Below are 19,335 nucleotides of genomic sequence, written 5' to 3' on the forward strand. Positions count from 1 at the left end.
CTGTGCTCGGAAATCACTGAGCACATTTTATTACTTCACTAAATCAATAAATAAATAGCACAACAACGTTAACATACAGCTTAGAAATATCTAAAAAAGGAAAATTGCAACAAGGCTAACAACATTCCCCACTTCTTGTCCAACCTATTGCATTTCTACTGGACACACACCATCAACATTTTAGAGCTCCCTCTGAGTTCCTGCCTTCTCTCTCACTGAAATGACTGAAGAGGGAGACATAACACATGACAAATGCACAGCACTCATTTTGTTGGTCACAGTTTTTATCCAAGATGGCGGACCTGAAGTAGCTGCTTGAGCCCTGCAGCTGTTTATACATGTGTGCACAGTATGATTTTAGTCCGGGTCTATACCCATTTAAAGGTGTGACATTATACTTATTTATCAGCAGTTCTGCATACCGATGATGTAGACAGTGGCACCCCGATAGATTGCACGATGTAAAGGTGAGTGATGGGCTAGGCTCATATATTTGCTATGTATTAAGTTTGTCATACTTTTTAAATACAACATTCATACTAAAAACTTACAATAATAAACCTCAACATGAATGGACATTAACGTCATTGCTTTCCCACAAACCAGTAAAATCAATTATACATTCATAGCAGTTTCAAAATAAATGATCTAAACATTACATCAGGTACGCTCACAATCAATGATACTGAACGTCATTAGAGATTTCAACAAAGCGCTTGCCCAGTATTCGAGCAAAGCTAGGTACATAGTGACCTCTTGAACACCCAGGAACTTTAACAGATAGACCTGAGGCCTCACTACATGTTTGGTGATGCTATAAAAAAGTGGCAGCAATTCGGTTACTCTGTGCATGTTGGTGTGTTTGAGCCTTTTAATTCGGTTACTGTGTGCATGTTGGTGTGTTTGAGCCTTTTAATTCGGTTACTGTGTGCATGTTGGTGTGTTTGAGCCTTTTAATTCGGTTAGTGTGTGTATGTTGGTGTGTTTGAGCCTTTTAATTCGGTTACTGTGTGCATGTTGGTGTGTTTGAGCCTTTTAATTCGGTTACTGTGTGCATGTTGGTGCTTATGAGCTTTAGTTTTCTGCAGTTTGTTGGGTTTGGGTGGGTGTTGCAGAGCGGGTGCAGTTTGTGGTGGTTTTATGTTTCTGCTGCGGTAGAGGTATGGGTGTGTTTAATTTGGTGTTTAAGGGCGAGCAAGCAGGATATTGGAAAACATTTATTTTAGTAGCGTTAGTGATGGGCGTCGTTTGTGCCAATCTCTGCGTTTGTTAAGTTGGTCTGGCAGGAATCACATTCTTGTACGGTGGTTTGCTTTGCTTGTTTTATTCCATTGGGTGTCCAGGTGTTGGCTCATAAGGGTTTCAGTTATTTTGGGAGTTGCCTCTTGTGTTGGTCGTTCCTCTTCAATGGTGTTTCCTGATTAGTTGGGTGATTTAAAGATCCATGCCTTTAGCAATTTCATGAGTTTTAGGTGATCCTCTGTTGTCCGTATTTCCTTAGGGAGTGAATTCCAATGTTTTGCCGGCATGGAGGAGAAAGCTGATCCACCAAATGTCTGGTTTATGTATTGTTTTGGTTCAAAGCAATTGTCATTGCTGGATCTTAGGGTTCTGTTTGGTTTATAGATGGAGATTTTACTGTGTATGAATTATAATCTTTGGCCATGGATTTCTCTGTAGGATATACAGAGTGTTTTGTAGAAAATCATTTGTTTTACTGTCAACCAATGGGGGGGTTTCAGTGCTGGTGTGATATGTTCTCTCTTAGGGAGTCTGAGGAGTAGTCTTGCTGCTGCGTTCTGTATTCACTGTAGCAATTCGGTTAGGTAATCTGGCATTCCGAGATAGATGCTCTATTCTTTACATGATGAGGGAGATGACAGCGAGTGTTCTGTGTGATGGTGGAGCAAGGTAGGATCTGCTTGATTGAGTGTAGGTGGAAGAAGCTCTTATTTACTACTGCGTTGACTTGTGGTTCGAGTGTTAGGTCATTGTCCACCAGGATTCCCAGGTTTATTTACTACTTTGGAAGGTTCCGATTGGTTTGCGATTTGGGGGGCCATGTGATGTGGTGTTGGTTTGACGGTTGTCAGGGGTGATCATGATTTCAGTTTTGTCTGGGTTGGTTTGAGGCTGTTGGTGTTCATCCAGACAATAATGTTTGGGTCCTGTTCTCCACTAGTGCTGATTTTGTAGATGATTTGTGTGACATCTGCATAGTTGTAGAAGGGTAGCCCATGTCTTTTGATGAGGTCAATGAGAGGGGCCATGTATATCCTGAAGAGGAGTGGTGAGAGACATGAGCCTTGTGGGACTCTGCAGGTTGTTGTGTGTGGATCTGACTTGGAGGGGGTTAGACATGTCGCCTCTGTTCTTTCAGTCAGGAAGTATTTTAACCATAGTAACACTGTGCTGCTGATTCCTTTTTCCAGAAGTCTTTTAATGAGAGTTTTGTGTCTGATTGTTTTCAATGCTGCTGATAGGTCTTGTAGTATTAGGGACAAAGTAGCATTCGAGTCTGTGTTGGTTTTTAGGTCATCCCATATAGATAGTAGCGCTGTTTCCATTCCTCTCATGGCTCTGAAGCTGACAAATGCCTGGTCTAGAATGCAGTTGTGTTCTATGTGTTTTGCAAAAGATTGCATCTGGGATGTGCCCTGCTGTATGTGTTGCTCCCTTGACCAGTTGCTGTAGATGCATTTTTGCTAGTTGATTTGTCTGTGATTTAGGTGAATTAATGTTTTCTTCCTCAAACCAGATGTTGAAGTCTTCTAGAATGATCAGGTTGTTATATTTTATGTCGATGTTTGTGATGGCATACACAAATGTGTGCGTGAAGCTGTGGTCACATTTTGGAGGTCTGTAGATGAGTAGGAATGACAGGCTAATTTGGTGATCTAATGCTTGTTGTATAAGGAGGGATACACAGTTTGGGTTGTTCGTTGGTGGTGTCACGGCCACTGGACTGGAACCCCAGTCCTCATTCCCTAAAGGGTCCAGCTGGACCCAGTCCTGGCGCCTTTGGCGCCAGGCTCATAAGAAAGTGTGCTCTGCACACCTTTTTCCCTGGGAACATGCTATTCCATTTCATCTCAGTCAGCCACTCCCATCTGGGCTGGGCGTGGCCACAGGAATCCAAGAAGCTGCACATGCAGAAGCATTTGTGAGTGGCATGGTGCAAGGGGGCATGGCCGAGAATAGGCTATTTAAGCCTGCCACACCCGCAGGCCTAGGCTTCGTGTTATTCTGCCCAAGCAGCGTAATGCTCACCGCCTCCTGAGAAGCACCTTACCTATGTTCCTGTGCAACCCTCCCAGCAAAACATCCATCCTGTTCACCAACGACCCATCTCAGAGGAACCACTTACCTGATGTAAAGCAAAACCATCGTGGAGAAGCATCTTACCTGCAGAAACAGCAAAACTATCGCGGAGAAGCAACTTACCTGCAGAAACAGCAAAACCATTGCAGAGAAGCATCTTACCTGCAGAGTCAGCAAAACCATTGCGGAGGCGCACTTACCCATTTTTTTCTCCATCAGAACCAGCCGAATCATTGCTGAAGCGCCTCTTACCTGCTTGCAGTGACTCCATCCTTGACCGGCTAGAGCGCACTTACCTTTCTCTCGACTTGAGCACCAACTCACTGGTCAGCTTCATCGTGGTCACAGAATTATTTCAACGCTGTCAGGGCCAAGCTCTGCAACTCTTCTCAGGACGCCACCAGACCATCCAAAGAAGAAATAAGGTTATAAACCTGATAGGGATATTATTTAAGGTTGCGTGCCATCGCATCTCGCGCTTACCTTAAGATTCTAACTTGTCATCCTCTTGGGGAACTCTTCGAAGTCCTGCACCGGCATAACGGCTCTGCTGGGTCGCCGTCACCTGTAGGAGAGAAGAAGACATTATAAGAGAACGAACTTAAATCATGTGACATGGAATTAATACTCATATGAACAATAATCAACACGAAAACTCTTACCTTTAAAGTGGTTCGGTCACAGCCGGTCTGGGCCACCACATCAACAGACCAGTGAAGCAACTGTGTCATCAGGAAGGGCCCCTGCTGATGAAAAGCAGGACGGAGAGCTCGTCCTCACTAAATACCCGGTGAGCCTATATGGGTAAGCGCTTACTCACCTCATTTTGGCACAAAAGACCCGAAGAGAGTCACGATACCTCCACCCCCTTCTTATTACCTCTCGTGTTCCTGCAGGGGCAGTATCAGAATCCAGAAAAGTGTACTGGGCAGCAGCAGGGGGTGAGAATCGATCCAGGGGAGCCGAATCCAGGGAGGGCTCCAACCGTGCCCAACGTCCCTGCAGAGACCAGGTGAGCGTAACAAAACGCGAAGCCTCTCTGAATCTCTGCCTGGTCGTTATGGAAACCTCGGAAACCAATTAGCTGGCCCAATTACTAGGGGAATTGCGGGCTGAAGTCCAAGCTTCTAGACAAGAGACCAATGCCTTATGAAGAGATTTAATTGTAGCTCGGGAACAAACTGATGATTTGGCAAAACAAATGTTTCAGGTCCATGCAGGACCGGTTCCGCTAACTGGGGTGCCACAACCTCCTATATCGCAGCCGTCACCACCAGTCCAGTTGGTACTTCCGGGAGCAGTGCCGCTAGCCCCACCTGAACGTTTCACTGGCGATCCAAACAAATATGCGATATTTATGAATCAATGCCGTCTTCATTTTTTGTGCTGACCTGGGGCCTTTCCAAATGTCAGCGCACAAGTTACTTTTGTCCTTTCCTATTTAGGAGGAAGCGCAGCAGACTGGTCGATACTATTAGTGAACCAGGATGATCCTCTGCTCCGAAACTTTGGGGATTTCCAACTAGAAATGGAAACGTTGTTTGCTAGACACACCTAAGGTCAAGCTTTGGACATCGAACTGTTGTCCCTCAGACAAGGGAGCCAAGACTTGCTTACCTATATCGCCACCTTCAATCGCCTCATGGCACAGACAAATTGGCCGGAAGAAAAGCGGACCACGCTCTATTATCTGGGCTTGCATGGGCAATTAAAAGATGTGCTTGCCCAAGTGGTTAATCCTCCAGAAAGATGTGCAGAGTATATAAATCTGACGTTACAACTAGATCACAGACTGCAGAATCGACAAATGGACCGTTCAAGGAACGAAGGGAGGTCTGTCTATATGCGACCCCAGGATAATTCAGCCAAAACCCATGAACCAGTCGAACCTATGCAGATCGGAGGATTACGTGCTCCTATCTCCAAGGCAGAGCGAGAGAAGAGGAGACAGCACAACTATGTTTATACTGCAGAAAAGCAGGACACTTCCTTCGGGAGTGCCCTATAAAACCCCCCAAAAGGATTGTAGGGGCATCAGATAATGGGAATGAAGAAAAGGAACAAGATCAGGAAAACTCCAGTGCTCGGCAAGTGTAGGGGTCCACTTGTCGAGCAAAAAGAAGGAATCTGTACAGATCTCACACCTGGTCATTTCGGTACTTTTGGTCAACCATCAACAACCCACAAAGGTACATGCCTTGGAGGCATATATTGACAGTGGCGCAGTTAGGAATTATATTGATCAAAACCTGGCCGAACGAATAGGACTTCCTCTTCAGCAAATGCTCAAGTCAGAAAACGTTACAGCAGTGGACGGGTCTCAAATGTCATCTGGTCCAGATGATTTTAGGAATGCCGTGGCTGGAAACACATAACCAAGGATGGACTGGCGAACAAGAGTGCTGACTTTTCCTCCAGAATGCAGCAACGTTTGCTTCCACCAAGAAGAGAAGATCAAAGAACTCAACACCAAATCCATCTTGGGACTTTCTGGCTCTCTAACCCCGGGAATATCTGGATTATCAGGACGTGTTCCAGAAGGAACAGACTAATACTTTCCTCCTCACAGGCCTTACGACTGCCAAATCGATCTGGTGCCGGGGGCACAAATTCTGTGCAGTCAAATTTATGCTCTAACTGAGCAAGAAAACCAGCACCTGAAATCTTACTTGGACCAGTACCTAGCTAATGATTTTATCCGCCCATCTAAGTCCCCTGCCTCTTCAGCTTTATTCTTTGTACCTAAGAAGGAAGGTGATTTGAGAACCTGTATAGACTATAGAGCTCTGAACCAAATCACTGTAAAGAACCGGTATCCCTTACCACTTATCCCGGAATTGCTCAATCAAGTCAAGAACGCCCAGATCTACACTAAATTGGACTTACGAGGGGCCTACCACCTCGTGCAGGTAAAAAAGGGGGACCAATGGAAAACGGCATTCCGCACCAAGTACAGGCTTTTCAAGTATCAGGTCATGCCCTTTGGATTATGCAATGCACCTGCTGCATTTCAGTTCTTCATGAATGATGTACTTCACGAATTGTTGGACGTTTGTGCACTCGTGTACATTGATGATATCCTCATTTATTCATCATCCAAGGAAGAACACGTCACCCATGTGAGAGCAGTTTTAGACAAACTACGTCAACATCGGCTGTTTGACAAATTGGAAAAGTGCTCTTTTCACGTCACAGAAGTCGAATTTCTGGGCTTCATGCTTACACCACAAGGGGTTCATATGGATACCTGCAAAGTGGACGCAATTCTACAATGGCCATCACCAACATCCATCAAAGGAGTGCAAAGCGTACTCGGATTTGCTAACTTTTACTGACGATTAATTCCTGGATTTTTGCGAATAGTCCATCCAATCACTTCCTTACTGAAGAAGAATAAAAGATTCCTGTGGTCTCCTGAGGCAGAAGAGGCCTTCCTGAAACTAAAAAAGGCCTTCACTTCAGTACCAGTTCTTCGGCATCCCCGTCCTGACCTGTCATATGTAGTTGAAACAGACACTTCTAGCATTGCCATGGGAGCCGTCTTATCACAGAGAGATCCGGATACTGGACAACTGCATCCCATAGCCTTCTGGTCCCGCAAGTTCTCTGTGCCGGAGTTGAACTATGCAATTACCGATAAGGAACTGTTAGCTATCAAAGGAGCCTTCAAGACTTGGAACTATCTTTTAGGAGCCTGACATACGGTCACGGTTATTACAGATCACCGAAATGTACAATATTTAAAGACAGCCAAGGCCCAGTCTTTGCGCCAGCTCCGCTGGGCTCTTTTCTTTGCAGAATATGATTTTTTAATTACCTACAAACAAGGGGTACGCAATGGGAAAGCCGACGCTCTATCCCACATGGGGGAAGACAAAAAAGCCTTTGCTACAACCGAGTCTGTGGCCATTATACCCGAAGTACGAATCCAGAATCAAATCGCTGCGACCTCCTGTTGGGAAGAATTGAAAACTGATCTTCGATCCCGAATGAATCCAACTGCACAACAGGAATGGCTAGCTCAAGGAAATCAATACTCCATTAAGGATGATTTGACCTATTTCCAAGAAAAGCTATATATCCACGACAAAACCTTGCAACAACAAATAATAGTGAATTACCACAAATCACTAGTGGAAGGGCACCCTGGGATCACCAAGACTCGTGCCAAAATCCAAAAGGGTTATTGGTGGCCAACCTGGAGAAAGGATGTTGCTCAATACATCGCCACCTGTGGGATGTGCACGCAAAAAAAATCTGAAAAGCAAAGCCCTGCGGGGCTATTACATCCATCGGAGGTGCCGCTGGCACCATGGCCCACACTATTGATGGATTTTATTACTGACCTTCCTTCCTGCAACGGGTTCAATACAATCCTGGTTATTGTAGACTTGTTCTCCAAGATGGCCCATTTTATTCCACTGAAGGGGCTTCCAACTGCTGCCGCACTTCACACAGTGCTTTTAGAACAAGTTGTAAGACTACATGGCTTCCCGTCAGTGTTAATTTCTGATCACGGAACACAATTTGTTTCTGCCCTTTGGAGGAGATGCTACAAAATAGCCAATATTGACCTCCAGCTATCCACGAGTCACCATCCTCAAACCAATGGCCAGACTGAAAGGACCAAGCAGACCTTAGACCTTAGAGCAACGTTCCTCTGGTGCATGCTGCAACAAACAGAGGAACCTTGGAAAAACCTTCTCTGGTTAATGGAATTTGCCTACAATAACTCAGTCCACACAAGCACCGGACAGACTCCGTTTTATACAGTCCAAGGTCGTCATCCTCGAACATCTGTCTTTGATTCTCCTGACGATTTGGAAATGCCAGCTGTCAAAACCTTTAGACGAGACTATCTCACGAACCCTAAAAAAGGCTACAGAAACACTAAGCAGGGCTAAAGAACAACAGAAAAAATGTGCGGACAGGCACCGAAAAGAAGCCCCACATTACCAAGTTGGGGATAAAGTTTGGTTGGAGTCAAAGAACATCCCTTTGGAAGGACCCCGGGCCTCCCGCCCTAGGTACTTGGGACCCTACCCCATCAAGGCTATTATTAATCCAGCAGCCATGAAGTTAGACTTACCAACCAACATGCAGATTCATCCGGTATTTCATGTCCCCCTCTTGAAACCAATGAAGCCAGATACTCATATTGAAACACCACCCGAGCCAGCCGTCATAGAAGGGGAACCGGAATCGAAGTTAAAGACATTTTGGATATGGATTTGATCCAAGCTGTAATACTTCATTGATTGGAAAGGCTACGGACCGCAAGACATAACATGGGAGCCCAGTGAATTCGTCCATGCCCCACGACTGGTTAAACGGTTTCATCATAATAACCCCACCAAACCAAGGCCAGGGGGAAGGACCATCGTGAGAGGGGCCTTGAGGGGAGTGTTGTCATGGCCACTGGACTGGAACCCCAGTCCTCATCCCCTAAAGGGTCCAGCTGGACCCAGTCATGACCCCTTTGTCGTCAGGCTCATAACAAAGCGTGCTCTGCACACCTTTATCCCTGGGCATGTGCTATTCCATTTCATCTCAGTGAGCCACTCCCATATGGGCCGGGCATGGCCATAGGAATCCAAGAAGCTGCACGTGCAGAAGCATTTGGGAGTGGCAGGGTCGAACCATCTAGCAGAGCAAGGGGGCATGGTGGAGACCAGGCTATTTAAGCCTGCCCCGCCCGCAGGCCTAAGCTTCGCGTTATTCTGCCCAAGCAGCGTAACGCTCATCGCCGCCTGAGAAGCACCTTACCTATGTTCCTTTGCAACCCTCCCGGCGAAGCATCCATCCTGTTCTCCAATGACCCATCTCGGAGGAACCACCTACCTGTTGTAAAGCAAAACCATCGCGGAGAGGCATCTTACCTGCAGAAACAGCAAAACTATCGCAGAGAAGCATCTTACCTGCAGAGTCAGCAAAACCATGGCAGAGGCGCACTTACCTGTTTTTTCTCCATCAGAACCAGCCGAATCATAGCTGAAGCGCCTCTTACCTGCTCGCAGTGACTCCATCCTTGACCGGCCAGAGCGCACTTACCTGACTCTCGACTCGAGCACCAACTCACTGGTCAGCTTCATCGTGGTCACAGAATACTTTCACCGCCGTCAGGTCTGCGCTCCGCAACTCTTCTCAGGATGCCGCCAGACCATTCCTGCAGGAGAAAAGAACAAATAAGGTTAGAAACCTGATAGGAACATTATTTAAATTTGCGCGCCATTGCATCTCGTGCTTACCTTAAGATTCCAACTTGCCATCCCCTTGGGGAACACTTCGAAGTCCTGCACCGGTGTAACGGCTCCGCTGGGTCACCGTCACCTGTAGGAGAGAAAGAGACATTATAAGAGAATTAACTTAAATCATGTGACATGGAATTAATACTCATATGTTAATGTTAATGTTAAATGACATTTGTACTGTGCACTATCACCACCGGGGTGGTCCCCTGCCACACTGGCAACGCTGAAAAAGGGAGGGAGGGTGAGTTATTGGGAGAAAGCAGGAAAAGTGCAAGAGAGCAGGGATATGCTGTTGGCGGCCTCAGCCCGGTGAGTCCGTTGGCTGGGCCTGGGGTGTTTTTCGGCCGGTAGTCGTTAAGTACAGTTGTGGAAGTCTATGGCCCTCATTACGAGTTCGGCGGTAACCATGCTGCTATTGGCGCATGGCTGCCGACGAAATTGCATCGGGGTCCGGGTCCTCGGAATGAGGACTTACCGGGCCATTCCGAGTTCGGAAGGCCCGGTAATTCCTCCCTCCAAGGACCCGGACACGATCCTTCCCCATTTCCATTTCAGCCTGAATAGGGCTGAATGGGAATGGGAGAGGGAGCAAACAACAGGCCATTACGAGATGGCCCGTTGTTTGCTCCCTCTTCCCCTCGCGGGACCCGGTAAGCACGCCTGGTTTTCGCAGGCGTTGCTTCCTGGGTCCCGCGAAGGGACCTCGTAATGCGGCGGTACGGAGTGAACGGCGCCAGCACCTTTTACGGCGCCGTTCACTCCATACCGCCAGGGTCGTAATGAGGCCCTATGTGTGTTTTTGTTGTGTTGTTGGAATGTAGTGAAATTTGTGCGGTTTGTTGTGCTGCAGGTTTGTGGTTGTGTTTGGTTTGGAGTTTGAGAGGAGTGTGCAGAAGGGGGAAATGGTTAGTGGAGTTGGTTAGTTGGCATCTCTATCCTGAATTGAGGTGCTGGGATTGTGTGGTCTCTCCCGATGCGCCACTGATCTGGTCTGGGCCCATCTTGCATTCACTGTCCCTTTCACATCTGTCCCCCACCTCAAACAGCCTCCCTCACAACCTCACCTGTCCTCCATTCCTACTCCTCTGGCCAGAGCACCTGCCAATGTCCACCATTCAGTTAGTGGGTGATTTGTCAGTATCTCGACAATTCAATTGATACTTGGTACCTGGTGGCAACTAAGGGGGAGGGGGTGAGGTTTTTGGTGGGGTTGTCTAGGGTAGTTGACTCCGTCTCCATGGGTGTCACCTGTGTTTCAGTCATCCAACCCGGTACATATGAACAATAATCAACACGAAAACTCTTACCTTCAAAGTGGTTCGGTCACAGCCGGCCTGGGCCACCACATCAATGGACCAGTGAAGCAACTGGGTCATCAGGAAGTGCCCCTGCTGATGAGAAGCAGGACGGAGAGCTCGCCCTCACTAAATACCAGGTGAGCCTATATGGGTAAACGCTTACTCACCTCATTTTGGCACGAAAGACCCGAAGAGAGTCATGATACCTCCACCCCCTTCTTATTACCTCTTGTGTGCCCGCAGGGGCAGTATCAGCATCCAGAACAGTGTACTGGGCAGCAGCAGGGGGTGAGAATCGATCCAGGGGTGCCGAATCCAGGGAGGGCTCCAACCGTGCCCCACCATCCCCGCAGAGACCAGGTGAGTGTAACAGGTGGTGCTGTTGTCATCTTGAGAAGATCTTTGCAAGCAACAGCAAGACCTCCTCCACCTTTTCCTTTCTGTTGGCTTGTTTCAGTTTGAAGTTGTTGGGTAGGGATTTGTGTTCAATTACTTTTATTTAACCATGTTTCAGAGAGGACTAGACTGTATGTTCCTCCCTCACTTAGAAGTTGTATATCTCATGGTGTGTTTTGCCAATGATCTGCCATTGACTAGGTTGCAGTGTGTCCTTTTGTTTTCTGGTTTTTGTTTGTCCTTTGAGGATGGCATCGATGATTTGAGTTGGTGTTGATTAGTTTCATCTTTTGATAATGCATCTGGTTTTGTTGCTTCTGTTTCTATGTTGTGCCGATCTAAATGGTTGCATTTTGGGTTGTGTGAGAAACCTGAGGGTGTTCTCACTCATGTGCACCATGGATCCTCTGTGCAGGTGGCCAGGGAAAGGCCATCAATCTTAGATCCTGACCCTGGGGGTGGACAAGCGAGGGAGGATCACCTGGGTGGAGGGTCTGTGGGGACTAGGAGTGGGATGCCCTTGGGAGAGACATAGTACCCCCTTTCCCTAAAAAGGTCCAATTCAACCCTTCCCCGTCTTCATGGGATATTAAAAATCAACTCCCCTGACTTCTTCATACATAACTCGAAAATTACTGGGACGAGTAAGAGGCAACCAGGAGTAATGAAGACTAGTTACTTTCCCCACTTAGGTATTGGTATGAGGAAGAGACCCGGTGCGAGCAGTAGAGGTCATGCATGTCCCCCTAATGATGACTAGGGAGGGCTAATTTTGTACTTGCACCTGCAGCGAGTTAAAAGGCTGCAGCTGTATAAGAAGCCCCACCAAAGAAGAGAGAGGGAGAAAGCAGTGAGAGGAGCAGTGGCGATGAATTTGCAGCAGCGGCAGAGAGGCCAAGAGGAATAGCGAGGGGCTGTTCATGTGGCACACGCTTATTCAGGGAAGAGTGGCCTGGGAGCTGTGACTCTGTGTAACCAAAGGAGGCTTGACAGGGGAGCTTTGCTGGAAGTGTGCCCCTTTTCCTATTGCTCGAGGTGCTCCTCCTCATGGGGCCAGATGCTGACTCAGGTGTTCCTAAGGAGCAGGAGGTGGAGCCCTGAAGCAAAGACCAGATCTATGCAGCAGGAACTCGCATCGAAGCAACCAGTGAGTTTCTAAGCAATCAGAAACCTGGTATGCGAGTGTTTGATCCTACACGAAAGGATATTTTATATTGGTGTGGTCAATTGAATGGTGAGACACGTTTACAAAGGTCTCTGACTTAAATCCTTGAAAACCAGCAAACAACAGGACTAGTTAACTCTGGAAAAGGAGTCAATACTTTGTTACGGAGTAGTCGTGTGCAGATAAAAGCAAGTTTTCGAAAGTCTCTGAATGCTGGGTATATTAAAGGCAAAATACAAAGATATATTACAGCATGGCGCATTGAAAATAACAACAGAGTTACTTACATGAAAACCTTTAAGAATTATTGAATGCCAAATGGAGAACAATGTTTAAGCAATATATCTGAACAATTTGGAATGCTGCATTGAAAGAAAACTATCACTTGAGAAGATTCTAAAAGAAATGAAGCTTTACCATATAACATATTTTTCAGTATGCCACTTCCTAAAGTGAATGAAACTTACACTGCAAGCAAACGTTCATATAGATTATTTTTACAGAACAACAATGTGTTCATTCAAAAGAACCAATGCCTAATTAACTCGAAGATGAAAACACCTTTAACCAGGCCAGCAGGCCAATGTGTATTCTAACCCAAAGTGAATGGGGCTTTGGCAAATTAACTTTAAAATGTGAATTTAAGTATCATTTCCAACCAAGACATTTTGGCCCTTATTTACAGATCGTTTTCCAATGGACTTTCGCCATCATAAAACACTTCTGTGAATTAGGCCCTTTGTGATGCAAAGACCAGCTATGCAGAGAGGGTGCAAGTGTGGCAGAGAACATTATGAAAATTGGGAAACACCATCATAACAGTACATCCTTGAAATGATATCTTGGCAAAGGGATCCCTGAGATCTGAACTACTTATTTTCTTGCGGACCGAGCTTCAGGATATTTTGTGTTTTGAATTGTGTTTTGGAACTTGGGGACAGGAACCACGAAGACTGGTCAATCCTTTATTATTTTGGGACTTAAGGCAATCCTAGGACTTTTTGTTAAGAACTGCTTTATACTTGGGGAAGGGAGCTGAAAGAAAGCTGCGAGCTGGACCAAGCTCCAAACTGTATGCTGAACACTATTTTGTTGGTCGCTGACATCCCTACACGTTGTATGAGATAAGTTGTGAGGGCAAGGATAGATTTTGGACACAAACATATTCCTAAATTGAACCTGTGAACATTGACTTTCCTTAGTTTTGGTTTGGTAGGGAAATGCCACCATAGTAAAGGACAAGATAGGTGTTTTTCCATCCTAACATTTAAGTTAATAAAAGTGTTAACTTTGAACTTTGAAACTGTTGTCTGTGTCTTACTCCAAGATGCCCTCACATTTGATGTTTCTTCGGGGCAGATTGTCAGCTCTTCTTAGTGATTCTTTGCTTCTCTCCAGTTTCTTGTAATGAACGGTGCATTGAGTTCAGTTTGTTCAATCGTGCTTCTGAGTATTTCATGTCTGTCCACTGTGTGTCCCACATTTCTCCTTGTATGTTTAATGTGCTTGTCGAAGGTTGGATGTGTGAGTGGGTGGTAATTTGATAGGTAGCATGACAGGTAGAATGTTTTTAGTCTTGTTCCAGTGACTGGCTCACTTCCAGTGGGCAGTTAGGTGTGCTATTTCTTGGTGTCGGTTGGTTCTCTTATGTGGTTGTTTGAGATGGCTGGTCTTGTACCATCTTGTCTATTTTGGTTATTTATTGTGTGTCAGTCTTTTCTGGTATGAGGCATTTTTGTGGTGTGGGTTTGTTGGTTGGAGGGAATGTTTCTTGTTTGTTTCTGGGTCTGTTATTATGGTTAGGTTGATTGTTCTTGTCTCTCCTGGTGATGGTCTGGTTGTCTACAAGGCTTCTCCTCTTTTTTTCATCCCACAGAATGTGGGGGTATCTCTCCTAGTGTACCTATCCCCGGCTAGTTCTATCGCAAAGGAAACCTATCCCAAGAGTGGACACCTATTCCAGGGGGAGGCACCTATCCCAGGGGCAAACACCTTATACCAGGAGCGCACACCTTATCCCCTTATGCCAGGGGCAAAGGCCTTGTCCCTTGGCAAACCCTATCCCTGGGACAAGAGACTATCCTAGGGGCAAAAGGCTATCCCAGAGGCAAGAGACTATCCCAGGGGTAAACCTATCCCAGGGGTGAACCTATCCCAGGTGCAGACTTAGCCCAGGGGAAAGAAGCTATCTCAGGGGCAGAAATATCTTGAGACAGGACTGCCTCAGGTGCTCAAGTAACTAAAGGGACACATCTATGTACAGCCTTTGGTTGACCTCATCCGCTCTCACGTCTTCAGGTGCAACTCATACGCGGACGATATGCAGATCCTCGTCCATTAAGATCGGGACTGGGAGGAGGTGGCGACCCGTCAGTGTGACTGCCTGGTGGACGTATGGGTGTGGATGGGCGCCAATTGGCTCAAAACCAGCGGGGACAAGACTGAGGTCCTGGTGGTGGGTGCTCCTATGAATCATGTTCTTGGTCCTCAGCCTTCTGGCCATCTTCAATGGGTGACTTTCCTATTCCAGTGATGGTAGTTAAAAATCTTGGGGTCTACCTCTCTGCTTCTCTGTCAATGGCTCAATGGCATCACAGGTGAGTGCAGTGTGACAGGTGGCCACTTCTAACTGAGTATCCTTCGGAAGATCCTGCCCTTTCTTCCTCCTGTTCCTTGCCCTCCAGTTGTGGCTTCCCTTATTTTCAGCAGGCTAGACTATTGTACTGCTCTCTACCTGGTTCAATCCCCTTAGGCCTAATCCATCGCCTGCAACTGCTGCAGAACCTGGCTGCTCGGACAGCCGCAGCCACCCCTTATGGTTCCCACCTTAGCCCAATGCTACGTTCTTTGCACTGGCTCCCAGTGAAACAAAGAATAATCCTTTAATCTCTCTTTCTTGTTCACCGGGCATGCTACCAGGCTGGTGCCGATTTCTTGTTGCATACATTTACTCCTTATATTCCTGCCCACCGTTTTCAGTCAAGTAGTGGCTGTTTTGTCGTTGTCCACTGATTTCATCTTCAAAGAGTGGGCGGTCGAGCCTTTTCGGTGGCCGCTAGTAAGTTATGGAATGGTCTTCCCTTAACTTTGAGGCTGGCTGACCACGAACCACCTGCACTTCTGTCGCTTGTTAAAAACTCTTCTCTTTCATTAGTCTCCTAGATTGATGTTGTAATACTGTGACTGTACTCAAGCCAAAATGCCTTCGGGTGTACGTGCGTGTTATAAATGTAAGTAACATAACATAACACAGGTATCTCAGGCATAGAACTTTCCTTGGGGCAGAGCTATCCCAGGGAGAGACTGTCCTGGTGGCAGACCATCCCAAGGGCAGACTCTCTGTGGTCATTGTTTCTTAGTTGTAAATATTGTCATGATGGCGGGGCCCCTGCTTCACAGTGCCACGGTTCGATGGGGGAGGTATAAAGTGGTTACAGTTGGGAGCACGGTTCAGAGTATTAGCATTCAAATGCCCATATAGCAAGGTGTCAGAGTTTAGAAGTGTAGAGAGAGCGCCCAAACTACCAAGTTCAAAACTACAAAGTTCAAAATCCAAAGTTGAAACTCACAGCATAAAAGTTTAAAGTGACAGAGTGTCACAGCATCAAGATCCAAGGTTAGGGACTGGTAACAGTAAAATTTGGAGTTAGAAACTCATAGGGGGTAATTCATATAATATCGCACACAAGTGGCGCACGTGGCTGGCACACAGTGTGCGCGTGCGAATCACTGCACCAGCGGCGTGTGCTAAAATCAATTACCGCCCCCAAGAACGCCCCTAGCACAAGGAAAAGCCATCGAAATCCAAAATCTAGCGCAAAGGGCTTCGCTAACCCTGGACCAGTTTACAGGGCTGCCAAACAGCAAACGCCAACCGGGGAACGTGCATTACTTGGGTTCGCATGAAGTCTGACACGCGATTGGATCCGGGTACGTGTATTTCGGGGGTACGCGGGAAGTTTCAGACACGATTGGCCCAGTGCGAGTGGGGTACGTGTATAACTGGGGTAGGCGTGAAGTCTCACATGCGATTGGATCCGTGTATGTGTATTTCGGGGGTGTGCGGGAACTTCCACACGCGATTGGCCCTGTGCGAGTGGGGTACGTGTATAACTGGGGTGCGCGGGAAGTCTCACACGCGATTTGAGCATGGTACGTGCATTTCGGGGTGTGCGGGAAGTTTCACACGCGAATGGCCCTGTGCGAGTGGGGTACGTGTATAACTGGGGTTCGTGGGAAGTTTCACACGTGATTGTCCCTGTGCGAGTGGGGTACATGTATAACTGGGGTTCACGGGAAGTTTCACACGCGATTGGCCCTGTGCGAGTGGGGTACGTGTATAACTGGGGTTCGCGTGAAGTCTCACACGCGATTTGAGCATGGTACGTGTATTTCGGGGGTGCGCGGGAAGTTTCACACGCAAATGGCCCTGTGCGAGTGTGGTACGTGTATAACTGGGGTTCGCTGGAAGTTGCACACGCGATTGTCCCTGTGCGAGTGGGGTACGTGTATAACTGGGGTTTGCGGGACGATTCACACGCGATTGGCCCTGTGCGAGTGGGGTACGTGTATAACTGGGATTCACGTGAAGTCTCAGACGTGATTTGAGCATGGTACGTGTATTTCGGGGGTGCGCGAGAAGTTTCACACGCGAATGGCCCTGTGCGAGTGGTGTACGTGTATAACTGGGGTTTGTGTGAAGTCTCACACGCGATTTGTGTAGGGTATGTGTATTTCGGGGGTGCGCGGGAAGTTTCACACGCGAATGGCCCTGTGAGAGCAGGGTACATGTATAACTGGGGTTCGCGTGAAGTCTCACACGTGATTTGAGCAGGGTACGTGTATTTCTGGGGTGCGCAGGGAGTCCTACATGTGAATTGGCAGTGTGGGTCCTCCCAGGTGTTCCCTCTACACAGGCAGCCCACACACCACAGGGGACTACCCTGCACCCCTGGTCATGTCCCACAGGCAGCCCATCCACCATGGGCATGCCCCCCAGCCAAGTCACATGTCAGCTTGCACTTCTGATCACCAACTCATGTCCCCCTGCACCCCCACCCCCAGCAGTGCGGGACACCTACTAACAGGCTCCCACTCCTGTCCCACTCATGTCCCCCAGCACCCCCACGCCCCAGAAGTGCGGGACACCTGCCAGCAGGCTCCCACTCATGACCCCAGCACCCCCACCCCCCAGCAGTCCAGGGCACCTGCCAGCAGGCCCCCACTCATGTCCCCCTGAACGCCCACCCCCCAGCAGTGCGGGGCACCTGCCAGCAGGCCCCCACTCATGTCCCCCTGCACCCCCACCCCCCAGCAGTGCGGGGCACATGCCAGCAGGCCCCCACTCATGTCCCACTCATGTCCCCCTGCACCCCCACCCCCTAGCAGTCGGGGCACCTGCCAGCAGGCCCCCACTCATGTCCCCCTACAGCCCCACCCCCCAGCAGTGCAGGGCACATGCCAGCAGGCCCCCACTCATGTCCCACTCATGTCCCCCAGCACCCCCAGCCCCCAGCAGTGCGGGGCACCTGCCAGCAGGCCCCCACTCATGTCCCACTCATGTCCCCCTGCACCCCCACCCCCCAGAAGTACAGGGCACCTGCCAGCAGGCCCCCACTCATGTCCCCCTGCACCCCCACCCCCCAGCAGTGCGGGACACCTGCCAGCAGACCCCCACTCATGTCCCACTCATGTCCCCCAGCACCCACACCCCCCAGCAGTGCGGGGAACCTGCCAGCAGGCCCCCACTCATGTCCCACGCATGTCCCCCTGCACCCCCACCCTCCAGCAGCGCGGGGCACCTGCCAGCAGGCCCCCACTCATGTCCCCCTGCACCCCCACCCCCCAGCAGTGCAGGGCACCTGCCAGCAGGCCCCCACTCATGTCCCACTCATGTCCCCCAGCACCCTCACCCCCCAGCAGTCCGGGGCACCTGCCAGCAGGCCCCCACTCATGTCCCCTTGCACCCCCACCCCCCGGCAGTGCGGGGCACCTGCCAGCAGGCCCCCACTCATGTCCCCCTGCACCCCCACCCCCCAGCAGTGCGAGGCACCTGCCAGCAGGCCCCCACTCATGTTCCACTCATGCCCCCCAGCACCCCCATCCCGCAGCAGTGCGGGGCACCTGCCAGCAGGCCCCCACTCATGTCCTACTCATGTCCCCCAGCACCCCACCAGCACTGAGGGGTGCCTGCCAGCAGTCCCCCACTCATGTCCCACTCATGTCCCCCTTTGGCGGTTACGGATGCAGGATCTCACTCCACAGCATCTGATCCTGTTCCTGGGCCAGCAGATCGGAGGGGGAATGCAGTCCTGCAGCCTCAGGCAGTGCCAGCACAGCAAGGTGCAGATCGCCTTGCCCCAAACAGGTGTGGTGCCCGTTGACGCGGTGGCTGTGCACCACCAGGCAATACTGTATGGGAAAACTCCATGTACGGTATTGCAACCCAACATGCAGCATCAGCAGAAATGATGGCTCAAGCAATGGAGAGGGTGGCCACTTCCATTATCCCCCCTGAAAGGCACATGGAGCAACAACAGCAGGCAACAGACTCCATTTGCCAATCACACAGGGAAGACATGTTGGCGTCCAACAGGGACCAATGGGCGGCACTGGAGACTCTGCGCCAATCGATATCAATAGAGTCCCAGGCCCACAGGGAAGCCCTGAGGGAAGAACTACATACCCTCAGGCAGACTCTGGTTGACCTTGAGGCTTCCACTAATCTTAGGGCAGAACAGCAGCTGGAGCAGCTCACACGTTCACTCTCAGCTGAGATGCAGGCAACACGTGAGGAGATCCGGGCATCATGCGAGGCCATGCGTGCAGAAATGCAGGCAACCCGTGAGGTGCTGCAAGGGGATCTCTGCACATTAATCCTCCAGAATCAGACCTTCCAGACCCG

General features: G+C 48.9%; 1 protein-coding gene across 1 annotated transcript in view; it reads right to left on the reverse strand.

Moving 5' to 3' along the window:
- Positions 1-9,570: 9,570 nt before the first annotated feature.
- The window catches only part of LOC138528100 (olfactory receptor 6N1-like), a 35,500-nt gene continuing 25,735 nt past the window's right edge, over positions 9,571-19,335 (reverse strand). The window contains exon 4 of the mRNA XM_069639551.1: positions 9,571-9,651. Coding sequence (XP_069495652.1) covers positions 9,571-9,651 — 81 coding nt within the window. The remainder of the gene's footprint in view (positions 9,652-19,335) is intronic.

Source organism: Ambystoma mexicanum, chromosome 7q, assembly GCF_040938575.1.
Source record: "Ambystoma mexicanum isolate Mex_15411 chromosome 7q, UKY_AmexF1_1, whole genome shotgun sequence".
NCBI lineage: Eukaryota > Metazoa > Chordata > Amphibia > Caudata > Ambystomatidae > Ambystoma > Ambystoma mexicanum.